The sequence below is a fragment of the Poecile atricapillus genome, chromosome 1 (genome assembly GCF_030490865.1).
Source record: "Poecile atricapillus isolate bPoeAtr1 chromosome 1, bPoeAtr1.hap1, whole genome shotgun sequence".
NCBI classification, from domain to species: Eukaryota; Metazoa; Chordata; class Aves; order Passeriformes; family Paridae; genus Poecile; species Poecile atricapillus.
In genome coordinates this window covers 135614676-135632172 of record NC_081249.1, presented here as the reverse complement: position 1 = coordinate 135632172, position 17497 = coordinate 135614676, and the positions used below count along the sequence as shown (strand labels likewise).

At 43.1% G+C, this 17497-nt stretch overlaps 2 protein-coding genes across 10 annotated transcripts in view; one reads left to right on the top strand and one right to left on the bottom strand.

The window, feature by feature from the left end:
• Positions 1-674, bottom strand: part of CHID1 (chitinase domain containing 1) — a 100980-nt gene extending 100306 nt beyond the window's left edge. The window contains exon 1 of one of the 8 annotated variants that reach the window (XM_058845197.1): positions 653-674. The gene's annotated coding sequence lies outside the window, so the exon portion shown is untranslated. The other 7 variants (XM_058845123.1, XM_058845192.1, XM_058845177.1 and 4 more) reach the window with 7 other exon arrangements.
• Positions 675-4790: 4116 nt separating this feature from the next.
• AP2A2 (adaptor related protein complex 2 subunit alpha 2) overlaps positions 4791-17497 on the top strand; it is a 44988-nt gene continuing 32281 nt past the window's right edge. For both annotated transcript variants that reach the window (XM_058839030.1, XM_058839020.1), the window contains exon 1: positions 4791-4984. In XM_058839030.1, the coding sequence (XP_058695013.1) occupies positions 4918-4984 (67 nt within the window). In that variant the 5' untranslated portion in view covers positions 4791-4917. The remainder of the gene's footprint in view (positions 4985-17497) is intronic.

Sequence of the window (17497 nt, the reverse complement as noted above, 5' to 3'; positions counted from 1 at the left end):
CTAACCTGTGTAAACATTAAACCCTCCCCTCCTGTAACGTGCTCCACTTTGACGTTCAGAATTCCCTCCCACACTCGCCCGACTCTCGAGATACCAAAGCTCGCCAGCTGCTGTGCCATCAGCGCCAGCCCCGCCGCGGCCTCCCCCGAGCTCGGACCCGGCGGGGCGGCCCCCCGCGTCACCCCCACCGCGGCACGGCCGGGCCCCCGCCCCGCCGGAGCGCGGCCTCACCGCCGCCCTTTCCCCTCTCCCCCGTGGCTCCGCAGCCCAGGCGGGCCGCAGACAGCACGTACCGCCCGCCGCCGCCGCGGAAGTGCGGGAGGGCGGCAGCGCCCCGCCCCGCCTGCTCCGGGCAGCGCCGGCAGGGCGCCGGCTGCGCCAACATGGCGGGGCGGGAGAGGCAGCGGCCGCGGCTCCCCACTCTCCGGGCCGGCCCAGTGGCGGCACATCCCGACGGGCCCCACGGACAGCCGCCCCTGGGATGGTCCGGCCCGAGCCGGGCCGCGGTGCTCTGGGGCTCATCAGCAGCCGAAGAAGGGAAATGCTAATAATGGTGTGATTCTAAATGTCCATAAAGAGCCTCTTGTTTTAGCACAAGCTATAGCGAATTGATACAGCTTCAGGTCTAGTGTGGAGGAGGTTCAGGGCTGACCTTATCGCTCACTGCAATTGCTCGAAAATAGGCTGTAGCCAGGTTGGGACCAGCGTCTTCTCACAGGCCCCCAGCAACTCGAGATGAAATGGCCTTAAGCTATGCCGGGAATGCTCAGGTTGGATGCGAGGAGGAATTCCTTCAGAGAGGGTGATGAGACATTGGGAGGGGCTGCCCAGGTAGGTGGTGGAGTCACTGTCCCAGGTGTCTAAGAAAAAATTAGAGCCGTGGTCTAGTTGGCACAGTGATGTTTGATCACAGGTTGGACGCGATGATCCCCGAGGTCTTTTCAAAACAAATTGTTTCTGTGATTCTGAGAAATAGTGTGAGTAAATCAGGAGCTTGAGCTAAAATGCACACTCCCACCTGGAGTCAAAATGATCGTATAGGAAAGGCTGTGGAGAGTCTGCAGGCAATACTGCTGACTGGGCGTACAGAAAGGAGGAGTCAAATCTCAGACAGCTTTTAACAGGCTCTAAAATAAAAGATTACATTTTTAATGGAGTTTTATTTTCTTCTGTTTAGACCTTCTACAGTTTGTGTTTTTGCGTGCAGCATGGCTTGTGCTATTGCTATTTTTACTGCAGCAGAAGTTTTGGTATAACCCTGTTATTTCACAGGCTGCTTGCAGGGACTAAATACCCTATCAAAAGACCTGAAAAAAACCAAATGTGTTATATCATGATGTAGTGGCAAGGCCAGCATATCCTGGCAGTGCACTTCCCAACAGAAGCCTTCCTGTGACCTGCTTTCTGTCTTGGTTACAGTTTGGTGCAACCTTCTAGAAGCGGAACTGGAAGGTTGCCTTATTTTGCTGAACTGCCCTCTTCTTTAATTCCCTCTTGTGTAATGAAGATCTTCATGAGCATTCTTCTTCTTTTCTGAAAAGAAAAATGGAAATATTTTTCCTCTGAATAAAAGTCATGCCAGTGAAGCAGATGCATGGTCTTCTATGCCCAGATCCACCCCAAATTTCTGTAAATTTAGAGTTTCATGATAATAATATTATACTAACTTTGAGTTTTCTAGTGTTGAAAGCAGCACATCTCATACTCTGGCATGGCAGAAGGCATTGTGGTCTCTGTTGAGGGATAATGAATGTTAGATGTCAAGTACAGAAACATACACAACCATGTATGCATGGTGGAGCCACCAATTCTGTTTACTCCTGAGTTCTTTTTGCTTCCAGTAATGGCTAGAATGATCATGAGGAGCAGAAGAAAACAATAATTGGTGAGACAAATGTGAGAGAAGTAACAGAGGAAAAGGAACAATTCCTTTTTTGTAGTTCCCACAACTGGATCCTCACCAGCTGAAAACACTCAGATGAATAGTAATAGTTTTATGAGGGTCAGTGCAATTATTAAAGCCTTTATAACAAAGAGCACTGAAATCCTGAAAAAAAAAATTTGAAATAACTCCCATATAAAATGGGAAGGAGGGGACAAACATTGTGGACTTGTTGGCAAACAAATGTGATGCCAAACATTTTATGTAATAGAAAAATATTTCTTAGTACGATCTCCCCTTTAATGCTGATTTTACAGAAATTATAAATATCTTATATAATCATAACATCTTGTGATGGATAGAACCACTTATGTTTGTTTTTAGGCAGCCTGGTGTTTTATTTTACAGAATTACCAACTCTGTGTTTACAGAGGTTTGTGCCTGCTGCAAGCTCTGTGCTGAGTAACAGCTGAGTTCACATTACAATGTTTCTTTCAGCCAGGATGCATCTAGAGACCGTTACAGACTCTCTTTCCTCTGGGGACCTATTATTCACATAAAATTTCTACCTTGTCTACACTAAGACATCTGAACAGTGCTACTAAGTTCTAAGTTATGAGGCAGTAAGGACAGACATACAGTCCTGATTGCACAAGCCTTTGTTGAGGCAAAAAGACAGAGAACAAGGTGAATATAGTGAAGTCTCGAAAGCCAGTCAAAGGAGGTTGACATAAAGTAATCAGGGTATGTGTACTGCATACTGGACCCCTTCAAATGAAACATTTAGCTGTATAGCTACAAAACTAGAGGCATCCACATGTGTTAACCACTTGGATATTTTACCAGTTTTCAAGAAGAATTTCCAGCTCATGCTTAGCTTGGTACTGGCACAGCTATTCGGCTGGCAGTATTTAAGGCACCACTGAAAAGGCAGTTGGATACCTGCATGACTTGCAGTATTGACAAGAATACAGCCAGACAGGACTGAAAGACTGAGCCTTTAGGTGTCACTGTGCTCTTAAGAGTAGAAATTAGCTCAACATTTTGGCTAGCTAAAAATATATATTTTTTTTCTGATCATAGAAAAAGCCTCATTTGATGACATGGGGAGTTTTCATCTTCAAAGGTGTGTGGAAATTATTATTAAGCATCAAAATCTATTTGTAAAGCTGTGAAAAAGGAGAGTGTTCTTCATGAAAGCCTAAAAATAATCTGAGTTGAATAATAGACTAATTGTGCACGACTGCCTGTAGTTGCACTTGGTCTACAAAATGGATCCAGGGACAAAGGGATAATTGCGTGACTACCACATGCTGTCATCCTGCCTTTCTCATAGATACTTGCACAGTTAAAAAGCATTCATATAAAAATGTATCCTGAAAACCCCCAGAATAGACCCTTGAAAGGTGACCTAACTGAGTACAGCCACTGTCAGACAGAGGATATCAAGTATTATGTAGATCTTTATGAGAGAAAAATGTATCACAAAATTAAAAGTACTGGAGCTTGATGAATCTAAACAAGATGCAAGCTCTAAACAAGGAGAATTAACCATGGGAGTAAACTATTCAGGGCAACAGTGAATTTGATTGTCAGAGCAAGACTGAGTGCCTTTCTGGAAGAGTCTGTAGCTAAAAGCTAGATATTGGGCTCAGTTCACTGGGAGGGGAAAAAAAATTAGATTAAATGAAATGGCTTGAAGTATGTTGAAATTGAGGTGAAATGACTGATTGATCTCCAGTAACCCTAAGCCCCATGATTCTACAAGTCATTATTCTCCACTAGGCATACTAATCCCTTACAACATGACTGAAACCCCCAGCATACTTTTGGCTAGGGAGTCTAGGCCAGTTTTGAGACCATTTGAACCTATTTTCAGCTGAAGATATTAAATGCTCTGCACAGTCACACCTCTTTGGCATGTTTAAGACAGTTTAACCTTGAAATGTGTTCAGTCTCAGGAGTAGATGCGGTGTAGGACTATGTTACTCTGCGTGTTTACAGCCATCAGGAGGAACAAGTGGCCCTGGGTTTGCACACCTGCGTGCCCAGGGAGTCAGGGAGTGGGAATCTCTACATGAACACAGAGCAACTACGCCACTCACACAAGCGATGGCAGGCTCACAAGGGGGATGTGCCTAAGGATGCAGCTGCACACAGCAGCCTCCGGGCTTCTCAGTGCTCACAGGGACCGTGCAGGGCACGGGCAGTAGATCCCGTGCACTTTTTTGGGGTCCCTTTTGAGGAGAAGGACCAGGGCACAGCCTCCTTCAGTCCACCCTGTGGAAAGCATGTTCTTATGGACGATACTACTCTACCTTGCCCTTCATATTTTGGAAATAAGATTGCAGGTCAATAGTCTGCTCACAGTTTAGCGATGAAGTGAAATTTTCTAGTATCTTGATCAGCCGTCCCTCTCCTCCCTAAGCAGTTACATCCTCTGAGGCGCCTGCGAAGCCCGGTATTTCACCTTCAAAAATCATCAAACTTCTCGGCCATTAGAGTCACGAGGAGAGGAAGGGATTAGGCTGCTCTGGAGCAGAGACCGTGCAGTGAATTCACCCACGGACACAGCGGCTGACGCCGCCCTGCCGCCCCTCACCTCGGCCCGGGCCCGTTTGCCCCCACGGGCGCTTACTGGAAATTGCGTCCCAGCAGCGGCACGGCCGATCCCCGGAGCCCGGCCTCTAGCCAGCCAGCCCTTTTGGGCCTCAGGGTCGCACAGGGGATGTCCGGGAACAGGGGCACAAGCCAGGGCACATCCCGGGGGACAGACGGGGACCGCGCCCGCCGCTGCTGCGGCACCGGGAGGCGCAGGGGGCCCAGCGCACCCGCGGCGCTCCCGCCTCCGCACGGCAGGTGGCGCCCGAGCAGCGCCCGCCCGGCGGCTGCGGGGGCGCGGGAGCCCCGGCGGCGCCTGCGCGCTGCGGAGGCGGCGGCGGCGGAGCGGCCTGAAGCAGCCCGCGGGGAGAGCGGGCGGCGGCTGCGGGGGTTCGGCGTGTCGCGTCCCACGGCGGCCGTGATCGTGCGCCAAGATGCCTGCGGTGTCGAAGGGCGATGGCATGCGAGGCCTGGCGGTCTTCATCTCCGATATCCGCAACTGTGAGTGCCGTCGGGGCCGGGGCCTGGGCTGGGCCGCGCCGGCCGTCGCCATGGGCTGATGCCCCTTGGGGCCGGGGCTTCACTCCTCAATCCCCTCCCCGGTGCTCCCCTCTTCCCCCTGATCCCCGCAGCGGGCAGCTCGGAGCGCTCCTGTCTCACGAAATGGCGACGCGCTCGGGGGGGCGGCGCGGTGGGGAGGGGGGGGCAGCATGAAGCATTTGCCCATGGGTTTGTGCGTTTTGGGTGGGTGGGTTTGGGGTGTTTCCCTCCCCCTTCACCACCCCTGTCATCCCCCTCCCCCGTCCTTGAGTGTGGCGGTGGCCGCCCCGGCGGAGGGGGTGCCGGGGGTCGGTGCCGCCGTTGTTCGCGATGCGCCGGAGCGGTGCCGGGGCGCGGGTGGGTCTGCGGCGGGGCAGGGAGAAGCGTCCCTGGGCTCCTTCCAGATCCCTGAGCGGCTCTCGGTTCATCACGTCACTGATGGAAAACAGGCCTCTGTAGGCGCCTGAGAGCAGGGCCCTCAGTGCGTATGCCTAGGCTTGGCTTAAATTGGCTTTAAGATTCTGCTTTGACGGAAATCAGCGCTTTGGATCAGTGTAATTAAGAACGGGATGGAGGAGGGTGCGAGTAAGTGCCCCCCCAAGACAAGCGAGGGAGCGTGTCTGTGAGTGTGCAGCGGGAGAGGAGGAGTACAAATCTGCTGCTGCTTGGTCTCGGGGGAAGGGGTATGTGTGGGGGCACACCTCAGTGCTCAGTCTTCCTTTTTGTCCGAGAATTGCATACAATAGTTTAATATTAATCAGAGTTAGAGATCTAAGTGAGTGATGTGGCAGGAATTGCCTGGGGAAGGGCTAAGGTCGCTGCGGCTGGTGTGATGAAACAGCTCTATTTTGTCCACCTGTGTGTCTCTGTAGATCACTTGAGGCTATTTTAAAAGCAATGGAGGAATGGAAAGGTCTTCTCTCTAAAGATATAAATAGATTTGGATAATTTTTTATTGCAAATTATATTGTTCTAACTGGGTTTGCATTGGGATTATTTAACTACGTTGGCTTGGAAAACTTCATATTGATGACTTCTAATACAAAAAAACCTGTCAAAGAATTACACTGGTAAAATGAGACCATTTAAATACAGTGTCTTTAAAATCAGGTGATTTGGACTTCCAGACATGTGAGCAGGGGCTTTATATGTAAAATTCAAGGTTAATAATCTTCCTTAGAGCACCTTGAATGTGGTGGTTTTTCTTTCTCAAAGCAGGGTTGCAGGTCCTTAGGTTGCTTTACACTTTACTTTGGTGTGTGTTGAAGATGGCTTATAAAATGTGTAGTGTAGCAGCTCAAAATTACACAAATGCTCTTGTGCTTTGTCTTGTTGGCCTTGCTGTTTAGTGCGCATTTTCCAGTGTCCTGATGTTCTGTGCAAGATACGTGTGTAACGTAGTTCCACTTGGTGTCATAGCAGTTAAGACTTGCTGTTGTAGCTAGCCAATACAATTCACGATTATTTTTTTAATCATTGTTTTTGTTGATTTAGCTAGAAGCAGTGTGATTTGATTCGTCAGTGTCTTATGTCTTGCATTTGCTTAACTTTGTCTGCTCTTGTTTTCAGTGGAATTCACTAGAAGTAAATACAAGAAAAACATTCAGGATCTGAATTTTGTAAGCTGTGTTAAGGGATGTGGAATTACAAAATTTAAAGTTGTAGGATTTTACAATTTGGGTCTTATTTCCCTACTAGACAGTGTGGGAACGGAGTTGAAGCTACCTCGGTCCAGATGGGATAACAAACCTCTCATGCTCTCCTTATCTGCAGGAGACACAAAGTTGTAACTTACTGGTGATACAAATAAAATGTTAACACTTTGACTCTTTAAAAAAACAGTGGTATCTCTCTAATGTTTTGTCTCTGTCCTGACGGATGTTTGGGAGCTGTAATTACATGTGTATCTTTCTTGTCTTCACAATGAAAAAAGTACCAGCATCTTCTACACAGCTGCACAAGAGCTGGTGTTCCCACTAGCAGGTGATGTATGAAGCTTCCAAATAGCTGTGAATGGCATTTGAGCCTTTAGTGGAGCTCTGAGTGCTGCCAGCTAACCCCATGGGCTAGTGTACATAGAGTAAGATTCACAAAAATAATTCCTGCAGTATTCACAAAAGTACTCTCTGGAGACCCTGGGCTTTGCAAGCAGCCCTGTTCGCTAAAGCTCCCTCTTTGCCTCTTCAGTGAGGATCTAGATGTTGTCAAAAACAAAATAGCAGCTGTTGAGGTGAACAGCATCGTTTGACTCAGCAAAGAAAGCAAGTGTCCCTTTCCTGAGAAGAGAGGGAAGCTAGATACCATGTGTAGCTCTTGACCTCTATTTCTAGCCTTGCAATTGGACTAAATATCTGGTAGTTGCAGTGACATGCAAAGTTCTGCTGGCATTCTTAATTTCAGTCCAAATTTTTGCTTTGTTGGACTCTTGTATCTATTTTTAATACTGCCACAAAGGCCTGGTGCTTTTAGTTTGCCAATAGCCTTTCCAGATTATGAGTAATGGTGAAACATGGTGTGTATGGAGGGGTATTCTGAAAGACTGCACAGATAAAGATTCTACATTATAGATCCTGCTGAAAAATGAAAGTGCAGTTGTTGTGTGCTGACTGTTCAGGTGGATGCACAGCATATGATTTCAAATAATTAAAGTATCTTAAACTTCTGGGGGTACTTATGTAAATTTTGACTGTCTACCTTTGGAAATGCTTGGTCTCCTTACATCAGTATTTATTTTTTGGACATTTGTATCTACAATGTCTGCAGCACTAAATAATGCAGGTTTCTTTTGCTGGTTGGATATATTACTGGTTTGGGGGTGATGCCTGTCTTGCCTGTCTTTATACCAGTCTGTTACAGGCTTCACATAAGTCTTACTTGATAGCAGTTTTCAGTGCTTACAACTGTAGCTGATTGTGAACACGCATCTAGCTCTACCAGCCTGTCTTTAATACTTAAAAGCTTGGTTGTCACTTCTGTGTTGTTTAGACATATTTTTGGCACGTGGTTTATCTATTAAGCTTCTTGATTTTTGTCTTAAATACTTCTATGTCAGATGTAATTTTTAAAGCAGACTGTTTTAAAGTACACTGATTTCTCAAAACCCTGTGATGTTTTTCATTAAAAACAGTTGGCACACTACTTGTAGCAGCAATTGTAAAATATTTCAAGGCCAAGAGAGGCTTCTTAGCACTTTGACTTTGCTCTAGTCTTTGTGAAGCTGTCATATTGAATGTCTTCTTTCAAAATGAAGTGTTCTTTATTCATACAAAGATCAAGTGAATTTTCAAAATATGATAATGCAAGGAAATGGATTATCCTTCAGTTTCTTATAGCTCTCCAGAATTTTGTTTCAGGGCAGCATTGTAGGCTTTGCATTTTGCATATGGAGGTCCTAGTGCAGATGGCAGATAAAAGTATTTTTTAGAAAACAACCCTTTTAGACATCTGTCAATTTGCCAGTAGATGTATGGACTTTCTAGAGACTTGCTCATTTGGATTGTTTTGTAACATATATGAATTACTGCACTAAGTAGGTTTTTAGCTTATCTTTCATAGACACCAGGGAAGAGACAAGGAGGCTACAGGTTGAAAGCCAAACTGCAGTACTTGATTAGGATATCCCAATTAATTAGTGCTTGGTTGGTGTGACTGAGAAAATAGTTAGGTGTGGCTATGCTGTACAAAAAGATTGTGGTGGAGTGGAGCTGAAAGGTCTGAACCCTGTGGTCTGGTGAAGTGCTATTCAAACTTAGGAGTTCAGGTCAGGAGGAGTCCTTGTCACTGCAAGGATTATGTGCCTCATGAACTAAAACCTAACAAGATCTGCTTGTGTTATAAGCATATGGACTCCTGCAAGAAATATTTATTCTTAAATAGTATGTTGTCTTTTCATGTGTATGTACTTGTGTATGTAATGCAGAGCTGCTGAAGTTATTTTGCTTATGCATGATGGTGCTTCATAAATTCTCCAGCTGTCTTAGCTGACAGATACATCATCAGGAGTCTGTTTTCATTTTTTTGAGTACAGCTTTATGCTTATCTCACAATGAAATACTTTTAAGTCATTTGTCACTCAGCCTATTCTGCTGCAGCAGCAGTGCTATCTACTATTCACCTTGAAAACCAGGAAAGCTTGCAATTCTCCTTTCATTTGCAGGCTGTAATGTGGAAATAGTTTCTATTACAGTATTAAATGTATTACTGGTAACCCCATGCTCCACAGTAAAATTGGGAATCCAGTTCCTCTTGGGTTGATGAAGTACACAGAGGCAAAAGCTGCTTTTGTCACAGGTTTGGAGGACAAGACAGTTCTTAATTTCCCATTCTAAGTAACTGTCCTACCTTTTCAGTTTTGCTCCAGTCTCCAAATGTTTCTTTGTATGTTTTCTTCTAAAATACTATTTATTTTTCCTCAGGCCATATTTTTTCCTTAAATAAAATGCAACATATATAATAAACAAAGGTCTGTCTTTTCTCATAGAACTGAATGCATTAAATTTTCATTGTACTGGACAAAGGATGGTGTCCCAAAGTTGAACCTCTCAAAATGTATCTTTGCTTCGCTGCACTGGGACTGGTGTATCAGGTTAAAGATCAGCAAGTGGGGATTGAATAAAGATGGTTCATTAAATTCACCATATGATGATCACTCTGTTTGAATGGATGGTAGGTCATGAAGTGCCTTGCAGGTGTAGGTCGGAGGGGCATATACATGGATTAAATGACTACATGGGTATGTGCAGAGTTATTTGTTATCTGTAAGAACAGCCACCCAGTGAAACAAACTAAACATAGAGCGAGTTGAGCACATACAGCTTGGCTTAGTTAGCTGTAAGTAATTATTATATGTCAGTAACAAGCTTTCACTGTGTAGGCTAAAGCTACTGCATTGCTCCTCTGAGATGTGAGTTCTTGTTTGCATTGTGTGTAGTGCTAAAGTAGGACTTGAAATACTACTCTGGACAGTCAGAGACTTTTTTTATGTGTATTCTTAGATTACTTACCTTTTTGAAGAAGTTGGAAGACAAGGCATCTTGTTTTGCTCTCCTATTGCTTTTGCAAGGCTGTGGCAGCACATCTAATATGGTCAGTTTCTGTCCTAAAAAGCCCGGCCTACAAACATGCTGCTTAGAGCTATAATAAGCACTAAGTCTTGCATCACTGGCTACTATTTGCAGGAGAGTGATTTAAGGAAAACACAATTAGCATGAGATTAGTCTGAGGAGGATCTCTAGAACAAAACTGCTCTTCTTCCAATGGCTTCTCTGTCCTGGCTTGCTCTATCATCCCTTAGCTCTGAGGGGCTGGGATTTTTCTGTTGTTTTTTTTCGTTTGGTTGCGGTTTTTTTACGCTTGTTTAGTTTGTGCATGTTTGTCTTAGGGGAGAGTAATTGGAGGAGAGATAGTAAAGAGCTAGAATCTTTCATGTGACATCCAACCTCTCCATTAGATACCCTGGACTGCTTAATTTGAAATCCTTTGGATAAAAACTGCTCATCAGAACTGATAAGAGGAAATTAAGGATTATTGCACAGGCTATTACATATTTGCATTAGTTAATGAGCTCAAAAGAACTTTAAGGTCCCTGAAACGGTAGTTTAGAAGTGATGGCTAAACTAGGATAGGCCTCAAACTGTTCTTCTGTTTGAACATGAACAAAGGTAGAAGAGAGTCCACAGTGACTTGTAGTAAATCAGTGCAAATACTGCCTTATCTTGTTGAAGGGAGTGTAGTTCTACAGTGTGAGAAGACTGGTCAAGGAAATGACTACGTGGGTGCTGCTCAGTTGAGGAAGGAGGAAGAGCTGCTTTATGTACAAGCCTAACCCTGCACTTACTGTTTACATATCTTCTTGGGTTAAAGCTTCTCTTTTCATAGGAGTCAATGTCGTTTTGCCACTTAAACTGCCAGATATATGTTCTGTATGTCACAACGTCACTTGGATATGAGCTTCCAGTACGCTTTCAGTTATTTTGGGGAAAAATCTGGTCTAGACGCTATTACCGGGTTACTTCCCAAATTTTCTCTTAACTTGTGGTGCTTAGTTAGAAAGAAATAGCCACGGTAAGCATCTAAAATCATTAAACTTGTATTAAATTGTTGCCATTTATTACATCTGGGTTTGAAAGCTGCTTTTGTGCTCTTATTTCTCTGCTCTTGTGAGGACAAGGAGTTAATGGATTAGTGGATTACAGTAAAGCCTGTGACTCCCTGCTGTTTCCTGAGAAGTGTTGTTACAGGTGCAAATCTGTAGTGGCATAGCAGAGGAAGAAGTCAGTTCTATGGATCACTTACTGTGCAGAATATTAGAAAATGTACTCTACAAAGTTTTAAAATATCAGTAGGTCACTGGTCTCTGCCTTTAGATATCTAATCACAGCAGGATGTCCCAAGACACAACACTCCTAAACTGCCTTTGTGTCATTCATGATCTTCAGCATGACAGACAGGCACTTCTTTCTTCCGGTCAAACAGATCTTGTGGAAGCACACACTCCTGTTTTTCTTCATAACAGCATGTTAGCACATCAGTAGACAAAAAGTTCCTTGTTCTGCAGCCTTGAACAGGTTGATTTGTGAACAAAAGTGAAGCCATACTAACATTTTGTAAAGGAGTTCAGTATTTTATTGTAGTCTCTTTGGATTAGTTATGCAGTGAGTTTGGAAACAAAATCACCAACAAGCTCCTTCAGATTACTTGGGTGGAGCTGGAGCTTTCAGCTCTATTGTAGCACCCTAAATAGTTTAACCAAATGAAGGGATTTATATAGACAGATCAACAGCGTGAGGATGGGAAAACAGACCACTGTAATGTACTGCTGTGCAACCTGTCTGCCTTTCTTTTGCCCTCTTCCCTGATGTGCTTAAGAGCCAGCTGAGGGATTAGGGAGAGCTGGAGGATGGATTTGGTGTTTTTCTTCATGAAGATCATGATCTGCATGGCAAATGGCTAATCTATCCTGTAGAAGTGTAACATGAGTATCTGTCCTGCTGGGAGGTAAAAGTAGTGGTTTAATTTACTGATATGAGTAAGTATTATAAGTACTGTAAAAGCTCTTTCACAAAGGCAAGAATGGAGGCACTGATTGCCTTTACATGCATATTTTCCTCTATCTCTACCATTTTTACAGTAGAGACACTAGTATTTGTTTTGATTTTCCCTATCTTTCAACCAGTTTCTTTCTGTTTCCTGACAGCAGGGTTCAAGAATGTAGTGTAGTCTTTGCATCATGCTTGCATGCTGTTTTAGCAATAGAAAAGGCAAGTGGGTCATTTGATTGCTTTATGCCAACTAAAGTGTGTTTAGACAGTGAATGGGTGAACTTGCTCTATACCTGGTCATGTCTTCTGCTGGTACTATCGCTTGTAGTAAAGCTGGCATGACCTAGCCTTTGGATAAACCCATCTTGCTTTTGGCTGTTTGGCTCCCAGCTGACTTGCAGCAATACAAGGTAGTAGCAGGAATGTGTATGCCAGGGTGAGAGCAGTGTTCAGGAACTATCTGTAGCTGTCTCTCAAGAAGCATAGCCTTGACTCAAGCTGACTTTCAAACTATCAGTGTTTCGCTGAAGTGTAGCAGTTTGACTGTGCTGTCTCTCCCATCGAAGAGGCCAGTCAGCTTGGATGCTCCTAATGCAGAGGATGAGGAAAACATAACCAGAAACGTTCTTACATTGGGAAAACAATGACTCACAGCTCTCAGGGAAGATGTCTAACATCACGTTTAAAATGGAGAATTTGTCTTTTGTGTAAGAACTGTGTTCTTCCCAAGTGTTCCTAGCTATTAAGGAATTTGGAGAAGTTCCTGCTTCTAACCTTGGTAGTATTTGTATTCTCTCTCCTAAACAGAAAAGTAGACTTCTCCTCTCTCTTCAAGGCCTGTTTCATAATTGAATGTGAACAGAGTTCATGTTATACTAGAATTACAATAGTGCCACAAAAAGTCATTACACTACTAACTGACCTTCAGGAAGCATGACAGAATTGTGGCAGATTTTTTCCTTGTGCTAACAGAGCCTCCTACCCACTGTTTTATGGCTGCTCATACCAGCAGTGGTGCATCTGTAATCATAAATTCTCAGATGGCCATAGGGCAGGTAAGGCTGAGAGATAACACAGCGTAGCAGTTCTCACCTGTACATGAATTCAAAACAAATGAATTATTGGCTGGGTTCAATTACACCGGCTGGTGGCCGTAAGAAGATAGGACACAGATGAGTACTGGGAACATCTAAACTTTTCTGAAGTGATTTATTTATTTACTGCTTTAAATGTTGACAATATGCCTGTGTCTCAAGGCCTTGCCTCTAGAAGTCTGCTCTGCTCAGTATTTGTATAGCTGCTGATAGAAAAAAAATGCTTCTCTGTTCCTTTGGGAAATAAATGTGTAGGCTTGGTCAGAAGTATATCAAATGGTTTGTATGAAATTTAAGAACTAATAGCAGTTCTAGTTAGCACAGGTGGGTTGTGTGCCTCAAACTTGCCTTAAACAGTCTGCAGTTAGTATAGCAACAAGTTAATCCTGATGGAGCAGATGACTGGCTGAGTGAGCCAAAGCAACCCACTAATTCTAACCTTGAAGCACTTACTTAACCTTGCATCCCTGCTTCCAGGTTTCTATTAAGATATGTCAGGTGTTCTTTTCAAATGAATGGACTTAACAAGCCCCTTTCCTGTAACCTCTGTTTCCTCATTCTTTAGGTTGTAATGCAGAACTTCGAACAGAGGAATGGAGGTGTATTTATGCAGTACTGAAGTGCTGACTATAGCCTGGATTACTGGGAAATACAAGAATAGTAGTTGGTTCTTTGATGAGCTGCGTGACTTACGATGTTCCCTACTCTATCTTTGTTAAACAAGATGGTAATTAAAGATAATACTGCTCTGAAGACTAAATTTACCTTGTCTAATGAAGGCAGTAGGCAGCATGATGGAGTCTGAAGCCTGACAAACTGCCAAATATGAAGTAATCACTCATGAGCACCTTGGACTGTGTTGTGGCTGGGTACCTGTGTGCTCAGTACTCATCTTGGAGAAGATGAGTGGCGCTTGTACGCTAGGGCTGTAAGGCTACAAACGCTACACATCTTTGCAGAAAAACAGCAACCCAAAGCTTGCACTCACACACTGACTTGCACTCATCTCTTTTAATAACTTAGTATGGATATTTGATGACAGTTTGTTAAAATGGTAAAAGTCTGAATAAGTGAAAGTGAGCAGGATAAAGCCTGAACTCATATGGAACATAATCTTCTTGTGCTCTGGCTTAACTATTGTCCTACCCAGCAGTCTGTATACATGACATGACCTTTATTAAAGCCTCTCCAAGCTGAATAGTGTGGTTACAGAACATTTTGTTGGTATATACCTCTGGTAATTTCACGAGACTGGGAGCTGGGTAACAGCCTGAAAGTGTGGCAGAACAATTGCCTTTGTTAACTCTGAAATGTAAACCTCTATTGCTGCAGCACAGCACTCCTTCAGCTATCATCATCATACTTTTTACTGTCCTCAAGACTACTTGTGTGTTTCTAGTGATGGTAAAAATAAAATATGCATATAGAAATTATTCAGTGAGTGTTGGCAAGTCAGAGTAATGTGATTAAAACTTCTCAGTTAATCCAATGCATTTTAACCATGCCCTTCCTTCCACATTTAGTGGGACAGAAGATCTAGCTAGAAATTGGCCCTTGGTTTATGATACTTCTATTTTCTTTTGTCCTTTACAATGGACGTTGCCTTCCACTGTGAGATTTTGTTTTGCTTTGTCATCCTCCAATATAAGCAGTTAATCATGTTTGAATAAGTTACCATACAATATAACTGCTGGAGCTGAGGAAATTTGGGGTTAGATACTTCAGCCTGGTTTTAACATGTGAGTTGTCCTCAGCATTGTGATTGCCCTCAGTGACACTTAACACTTGTGTGCTGGTGCTGTTCTTTAAAACTACAATTGCAGGCTTGCATCAATTGTAATTAGTTATAAGATGAAAACTTAGTTGTTCAATGTGATCTCCAATATGGAGTTAAACTTTTTATCTATCGCCTGCTAATTGCTATGTTGATTATGTTTGGTCACAGTGTGGATGAGATCATATACTGCCTTCAAAATAGAATAGCCTGAAGGAATTATTAGAAAAAGGCTTTTGTTCATACGCTAAGCAAGATGTAAAATTTGAGAGAGTAAACCTTCAGATGTGACTCTGGGTGTTACTGTCATCTTGCTGTTACAGCTGTGTGCATGGGGTGGGATTTCCACGTTTGTGTTGCTGAGCCTGCAGACTATTTCTACCAAAGGTGCTGACTTCACAAATTCCTGAAGTATTTTAGTCAGGCTTTGCTTAACGCTCTGTTGCTTGCTTAGGACACAAAGAACCCAATTTCTAGCAGTAACTGGTAATCTGTGAGTGTAGCAGGTAAATAATGCTGCTTGAAAGGTTTGCCAGGAGGTTTTGGTGGTTTTAAAAAAGTAAAAGATAGCCTTGATTTCATCTTGGGATAAGAAAAGCTGGCTGGTACGTATTACTGTTTCCCTTTCCTCACCCCATTTTTAACATTTTAAAATTGTGATTATTGCCACACTTGCTAAGATTAGAGAAACAATTTCTAATAAATCAAACTGAAGCAGTTCACTTTCCTTACAAACATAAGTTAACAATACAGAGCAAAGACCTAGTTTCTAGATTTAAATAACTAAATATCCTACTCAGGCTAGCAGTGTCCCAGACTGAGGTCTATATTCTCTGCCCTGTTAATGTAACTGAAGTACAAAATCTCCAGATTCTGTGGTTATGTCTTAATGAGATGTGCTCTTCCCATGGTAAAAGGAAAGATAAGCTAATAGCTTTAGGAGATTAAATTATTCATCAGAAGCAGATGCATAGCTGAAAATAAGGGAAGTGTTTTCATGTCTTTAAAAAGAAATGGATTACAAAATTGGAGTGTTGTTTATTTACATAAATATTTGCACCCTTTTGGGGTATGTTACTGTGGCTCCTGTTCTCAGAGGGTGGACCCCGAAGAAAACTACTTGCTTCAGTCTAATAATGAACTCCTAATGCTGGCAAGTGCCCTAGAAGCAAACACTTGAGTGCCTCTGCTGTGTGCACAGGACAAATAATCCAATTATGACAAATCTAAAATCTATAAAGGAAGACGCTGCAGGTCTTAGATTGTACATCTTGCTGCTCATTTACTCAATAGTGTTACTACTTTAAAACCAGCTTTCTTTAGGTTGACAGATTAAATCAGACCAATATTCATTATGTGTTGCATGATATATTAGTGAAAACTGATTCAGCTTTGTGATTCCAATAGATGCATCTTTATAAACTAAGGGAACTATACTGTGTTCTCTAGTTTGTCATTCTAGAAGTGAATTGGAAGTTCTAGGTCAAATTTAAACTGTGGACATTATCTTCTGCTTTATCTGGAAATCAAGGTGCATACAGATAGCAACTACCATTTGTTTCTGAAAAGGTATTGTAAATTATTGAGCTCTGAAGTTATGAATTGTTTTTTGCCCTGTGGAGTGCCTGCTAAGGCACTCTGCATTTCAGTCTTTTGGGCAGTGGCCCTTACGAAACACTATGGAATGGAAAAATTCCGTTTTAAGCGAATATGTGGGGTCTGAAGGTATTTTGTTAAAAGGACAAGGCAAACTGAAGTAGTTGCTTCTATTTTGAGCCTAACATTTCCATTTGTACAGTGTGCTGTGGCTGTTCTGTGTCTGTTCTCTTGTGGCCATTGTTAGAGTCAGATTAATACAAACCCATTCTCTGCAGCTTATGCAAGAGTTGGTTTCAGAAGCGCTTAACTTCAGTTTATTTGAGTCTAAGTCAAGAAATTACAAAATCTAGATTCATTTTGGCAAGAGATTCCTTTATACTTTGCTCTTCAACTATCCTGAGGCACTTGTTTTCTTAAGTTACTTAGTCACCTTTCATAGGGCCTGCTGTAAGATCCCCAAAGGAATTGTAAAGGGCGGATTAACAGTCATAGGGTGACGGGCTTTTGGACATGCAAATGTAGTGGGATATTTAAATACTGTGAGATGTTTCTATTGAAAGGATTGGAGGTGCTTTGGAATGCTGGTCATGATCTGCTCTTCAAGCCTTGTCACATCCCCTGCTTGCACATTCATGGATGTAGCTGTGATCCCAGTGGTGTGGGGAAATGTGTGGTGTGAACACAGGGCATGTGATCCCCACTACTCATACGGTTGGACCATTTTGAACCAAGGGTAGGAGACTTTTACTCATAACCTTGTAGAAAATATATGTGATGAAGAGGGAAAGAGGCTGTCATTTTCTGCTGCTAGTTGATGTTTATAACCCTTGAAACTGCTTGAAGCTTTTGGAAAATGGACAACAGTTTTAGACTTGTTGAAAGCTTGAGTAGGTACAGGTCTGAGTTAACAACAGAACTAAATGGCCAGTTCTGCATTGCTGAAATGTACTCTGCTTGCTTTCCTCAA